At 56.9% G+C, this 6,146-nt stretch overlaps 1 protein-coding gene across 1 annotated transcript; it reads right to left on the reverse strand.

Annotated features, from left to right (window-relative positions):
- Nucleotides 1-397: 397 nt before the first annotated feature.
- Ubald1 (UBA like domain containing 1) lies at nt 398-5,910 on the reverse strand. Its single transcript, XM_052194518.1, has 3 exons — nt 5,081-5,910; nt 1,943-2,002; nt 398-1,479 (listed from the first exon to the last, which is right to left on the reverse strand). The coding sequence occupies exons 1-3, from the start codon at nt 5,198-5,200 to the stop codon at nt 1,129-1,131; spliced, it is 531 nt and encodes a 176-aa protein (XP_052050478.1). The 5' UTR covers nt 5,201-5,910; the 3' UTR covers nt 398-1,128.
- Between the last annotated feature and the right edge of the window lie 236 nt (nt 5,911-6,146).

A 6,146-nucleotide genomic window follows, 5' to 3' on the forward strand; every position in this document is an offset into this window, starting at 1 on the left:
CAACCTGCCTGGCAGGTGTCCCTAGGATCAGATCCCCTAGGAACAGTTTCTACCATCCCAGAGGGGGAAGCTGTAGAGGAAGACTTGGGTTCTCTGCCTCCAGATAGGCATCCAGGTTGGTAAAGGAGCCCTACCAGACCCTCCGGTTGGCAGCTAGGCTAACAGTCCAAGCAGGTGCACGGAAGGCCAGACAGACAGGACTAAGACCCTTCCATCTCATCAGGAAACAGGTAAGAGGAGAGATTCTGGGAATGAAAGCTAGAAATCTTAGAGATGGGCTCTGGTAGGCAAGATGATTTCAGACCATGTGACAGGACAGTGAGAGGAGTGGGGAGCGCACCCCTTCCAGAGCCAGCCGGCAGCGCCAGGATATATGAGGCAAGACTACACAGCCTGGTGGTGGTTTGAAATTCTTTTCTCTGTTGTTAAAAGAAGGGTAGGAAATGGGGACCAGGTACCCCGGGCTCTGGGGAAGAGGCATGCAGGGAACCCTTGCAGGCAGGGGCTGGGTAGAAGAGTCCTGGAGCTTCCCATAATCCTTTGCAGAAAACAGCAATGCTGGCAGATAAGGAGGTGGAGTGAGGCAGGGCCCTTCAGACAGCGGGGTGGTGGGCCGAGGGGCTTGGGGCTCACTCGAACATGCAAAGTCCAGCTGCCCCATAGACTAGGTTGCTTTTGAAGAGCGACATACATATAAATACATAAGACACAGCTGCACACACATGCGGAGAAGGCTCTGCATTCCCAAGGGTAGGGATCTAGGCCTACTGGCCCCAAGACAGGAGTCAGCCACGTGTCTGCCACCAAGTGATTCTCTGAAACACTCCAGGTGGTGGGGCCAGGCAGGTAAGTCTTCATTGGATAGCTGCTTGGTCTCCAAGGTGCTGCCCACTAGGCACCCAAGCCACTCTGCGTCAGATCCATGCGAGCTGGGGGTGCCTGCGCTGTGAACTTGCGTGTGTGCAGCTGTGCATGCTGGCACAAGACTGCCTGGCTAGAGTCCAGTTTCTCCCCTCCAGGGCTCTGGGGTATAGGGGTGCAGACAGAGGAGGGGTGAAGGGGCCCACGGAGACATCCTCTCCCCCACCCCACGGGGTTCTGGCCTCCGGGAGGGGGGAGGGGCCTCCCTTATCTCTCTGCCTCCATGGCAGGGTGGGCCCTTGGTTCTGAGGTGGCCTGTTGGGGAGCCAGAGGAGGCCAGTCTGAAGTCGGGGAGGGGGGTGTCGGAGTCCACAGGGGCGGCTGCGGCTGGTGGTGTTGTGGGCCTCCTGGGGGCGAGGCTGCAGTTGGCCAGCTGGGTGTTGCAAAGCTGCCAGTGGCATGGGGGAAGTGCGGTGGGGGTGATGTGGCCGACGTGGCCATTGGGCTGCCGCTGCCGCCACCACCATGGAAGCTTTCAGAGGCCTTGAGACGGGAGAACATGGTGAGGGCATCAGGGAAGTTGGGGGGCGTGGCAGGGGTGTTGGCGGGAGTGCACATCTGTGGGGGAGAAAGCACAGATGGAGGATTGAGCACCCTTTCTGGTGGGGCCTTTGCTGCCTCTAAAAAGGAGACATGCCCAGAAGTTACTGGGAGTCACCTGGGCTGCACCTGGCCCCAGCTGGCCCACTACGCTGGGAGCAGTCTGCAGGAAAAGGCACCTAGAAAGATGGGTTAGCTTGGCTTCATGCGACCATACCACTTGGCACAATGCCCGCTGCCTTGGCCCTGAGGCTTTCCAGCCCGTGGTCAGTATGGCAGCCCTGGCAGACTGCCTGGTGGGTGCTGAGCTCCAAGAGCCAGCGGTCTCCAGGTTCTGCGGGGTCCGGGCTGCCCACACTCCTGTCTCAGGCGGAGAACGCCTTCATCCCAGTGACCCTACTCCACCTCACTAGGTGTAGCCAGTAAGTTCAGCCTCCCCTTCCCCGACTGGGAGCCACCAGGGTCTCCAGGGCACACTTACCATCTGGTGGTGGTGGCTGTAGGGGATGTTGGTCTCCTGGAAAAAGGCGCTGAGGGCTGTCTGCAGGGAGAAAGGCTGTGCTTACCCTCTGAGACCTGTCCAAGCACCCCAGAGGGACAGGGCGAACTGAGGTCCTGCAGTGTGTCTGTGACCACCGCATGAAACTCCCAGCAGGCTGGACGGGTAGTGAAGACACTTATTGCTTCCCACCAGTCAGGTACCTGTAGCCTTATGAACCCTTGCACCTCACACCCTAATATTGTCACTGTGGCTTTTCTGGACTCTACTGTGGCCTGGGTCTGGGGCCCCCACTGGGGGGGGGCACAAATACCCACCCTTCTCTGAGCCTCCATATCATATATGTACCTGGGAACTCTCAAAGAACGAGTCTTGTTGGGCAGTGATGGCGCATGCCTGTAATCCCAGCACTTGGGAGGCAGAAGCAGGCAGATTTCTAAGTTCGAGGCCAGCCTGGTCTACAGAGTGAGTTCCAGGACAGCCAGGGCTACACAGAGAAACCCTGTCTTGAGGGGGAAAAAAAAAAGTGAGTCTCAGTGTAGAGTGGAGACTTCTTAGCATAACTTCCATCTCTGGAGGGATGTCCCTAACATGGACAGCTAGAGGGTGACCCAGAAACTGAAGACTGCTCCCATGACAGCTTATGGGACAACTCCCTAGCCACCTGCTGTTCCGAGCTAGAGCCTCTCCAAGGAGAGCTCTATCGAAACAGGGGCACACATCAAACATAGAGGCTAGAATTGGTGTCCTCCATTTTACAGACAGGAAAACCGAGGATGAAGTGACTTTAAGACCCTGGGCTAGTACGAGGTGGGAATAGGAACAGAACTGGACTGGGACTCTAGTCCAACACTCAGGACTGGCCAAAGAGTGTGTGTGGTGAAAGGGGACTCGGTGAAAGCTTGTGTCGCTGGAGAAGGGAGCCCCAAGGTGGCCTTAGGGAACCCAAAGGATGGTGTCCTGTCTTGGCCTGATTCAGGAAGAGGAAACTGGATGCTGTTGTGAAAGTGCTGGGTGAGGCCCCTCAAGTGGGTGAGGGGGCCTTTGGAGCCCGCTATGCGCTAAGCTCCAGCCTGGTGGCATTACCATTCCTGCAATCCAACCAAGAGCCAGCAGGAGTCCAGGAAAGCCAGCAGGACTGTGAGCCCCTTGCCTCTGATTTCACACCAGAAACCCAGTCTGATTACCATTCACCCTTTTACTTTTCCTTCAAGTAGATTCAAATGAATTATTCTGAGAATACCCTGCTGGTGATGCCCTACACCAATGTTCCCAAACAGTGGAGTGGGGATGAACCTGGTGTCTCTCAAGACCCCCTGGCAGGGGCAGATGCTCCTCTACCCCAGGACCCCAACAGGACACACCTAGTACTGTCCTCCAAAGGATACTGTGAGTTCTCCACGGAGAAGCATTTAGCTGCTCTCCCGCTCCCCCTGCCCCCATTAGCACCTGAATCTGAGAATGTGACCCAGAAACACTGCCTGGAGTATGCTACCAACCAGGAGGGTGGGGGAGGGCAAACCATGAGGAACCCCTCACTCCTCCTCAGCTGCCTCAGGTCAAGGGGAGCTCACAGCTTACATTTTGTACACGGTGACAGGGAGACTCTGCAAGCTCAGAGCACAGAGAACCTACTCCTGTAAAGTCAGTCTGTTTCCAGGCTGCAGGAAGTCCCTGCTCCTCCCGGGGTCAGCCTTCCGTAATCTTGGTATCCATATATTTCAGTCCATTCCCTCTGGCCCGCCCCACACTGATAGATGGGCTGAGTCTTCCACACAGCCCATTTCCCACGAGACACCCGCCTGCCTGGCCTCAGGCAAGCAGAGCCACTGGGCTCCAGCAACTGCCATGAATGTGGTTTTACAAGTTTTACCACATCCAACCCCAGAGACAACAGGGCAGATTAAGACTATTGCAGAGCTGAGGAGTAAGGCACTTCCCTGGGGTGGGGCCGCAGGGGGAGGGGACAGAGGGCAGAGCGGCAGGGCCTTAAGAGGTTGACTGCTACCTCCAGGGGAAAGTAAATCAAGGCTACCGGAAGAAGCCTCCCCTCCTGAGTAGGGATATTGGCCTTGAAGTCTAGCAGAGTGTAGGTAAACAGCAAAAAGGCTTGGTTTACAGAGCTGGAAAGGCTATACTGTCTTCCCCGCCTGGGAAGGTTCCGATCCTGCACCAGGAAGTTAAGCCTTGGTCTCCCCTTCCTGGCTCTTCCTAGAGAAAATGGGATGGTTCTCATTGGGAAACCAAGCTCTGAGGTATCCAACTGGGCACAGAAAACTAGACTGGCTCTGGCTGTGACTCACACCTGTAAGGGACACAGCTCCAGGCCCTGGAGCCTCATCTCAAGATGCCCACAAGGAGTGAATGTGTGGTTTTGAATTAGAGGAAAACAGGCATCCCAGTAACACAGAAGACTGGGCACAAGAGAAACCTGGGAATAGGTGGGAGCCGGACTGACCTTCCCATCTTCTGTTCAAAAAGCCCTAAAATTAGTGAACAGTACAAAGTACACCATCCCAAGGTACAGGTTCCTTTGTCAGGCCCGAGGATACCCGCCCAGTGACACCTCTGGAATGGGCTACACATATACAGATTGTCTCGTAATTTACTATGAGGATCCCGCACACTACCCATACACTCCATGCCGTATGTGTACACACACAGCACCAGACCCAGCATGGCTACCATGAGCAAACCACCACCTATGTACACCGTACACACACACACACACACACACCAAACATGATACAAGGGTATCCTATATCAGACACGCACACGCGCCCACATGCACACAACCTTCGATGTGCCCTGCTGACGCCCCAGCGCGGTGCGTGCGTAAATACAAACCCACATGTACGTGTGCGCACACGCCGCAAGCCGCCCACCGGGCACACCGACCCTGGGACCGCTCACTCGGAGCGACTCCGCCTCCGGCCCGACCCTGGGCGTCTTACAGGCGGCCATCTATTTCGTCCCCAGCCATTACCGGGACCGGAGGGAGGGTGTCCCGTCGTCATAGCGGGGTTTCCGGGGCTCGGGCCCTGCGTTCGGTGAAGCCCACAGCCCGCACCCCGGCACGTGTCCACGCCGCCCGCGCCCGTCCCCGGTTCCCCTACGTACCTCGAACTGCCAGTGGGCCGCTTGCAGCAGTTGCTTCGCTTGGTCGGCCGCACAGCCCGCCGTCAGCACGAACTGGTTGATCATGACCTGGTGTTTAAGCTCGTCCATGTTCACGGACATGGCGCCGCCGCGCAGCCCGCTCCGGCCTCCCTGCGCGCTAGCCTCACGCGTCCACCATTAGCGAGCCGGCCCCGGCTAATACAAATATTTACTGTGCGCTCTGACTCACCGCGTCTCGCTGCCCGGAGGCCGGCGAAGCATGCTGGGATGTGTAGTCCGCGACGCCCCCGCCGAATGGACCGGGGAGGAGCGTGGACGCCCTCTCCCTAGCGGATCTCAGTGGGACGGGCAGCCCCTGCCCTAGGCTGAAATGCTAAGTTGGGGACCAGGAACCACAGCACAAGCTTGTCGCATCACTGGGCCCCCTATGTCCTACATCTTGTTGTGCTTAGCATCACAGTATTAATAGACGCGCTCTTAGGGGACTCTCTAAAATCTTTGGTCCTACTCCACTGCCCTAGGCAGCAAGACTCCTAAAGTCCTGAGACTTAGAAAACGCTCGGTTTTAGCATCTGCCCTTTAAGGTGCTGCTAGAAATCACCACCTCCTGGAAGCCTTCCAGAGCTCGCAAGGCATCCTTGCCTGACTCTTGGCCTGTTGTGCAGGAAGAGCTTCTAGAAAAAGCCAGCCCCTGCCCTGGAGCGTTGGAGTCCCCTTTCCTTCGACTCCCACTTTCCCACGCAAAAAAAAAAAAAAAAAAACAAAAAACAAAAAACAAAACAAAAAACCTTCCAGCAGTAGGCTGGCGACAGGACCGCGCGGAGCACGTACGGAAGCGGCCACGACTGCTATTCCCACAATGCCCCGGTTTATTTGCATCTTTCTTGTCCCGGTGACGTCACCTAAGTGAGGCCGCGACTGTACCAATGGGCCGTCACGGGGGTGTTAGGACCTGACCATATAAGGTAAACAAAGCTGGCCGCCCAATGAGGCGGCAGCGGGGGCGGGCGCGTCACGTGGCGTGGGGACAGGGGCGGGAGCAGGGTGTGGGGTGTCGCAGGCCGTG

The sequence above is a fragment of the Apodemus sylvaticus genome, chromosome 10 (genome assembly GCF_947179515.1).
Source record: "Apodemus sylvaticus chromosome 10, mApoSyl1.1, whole genome shotgun sequence".
Classification (NCBI taxonomy): Eukaryota; Metazoa; Chordata; class Mammalia; order Rodentia; family Muridae; genus Apodemus; species Apodemus sylvaticus.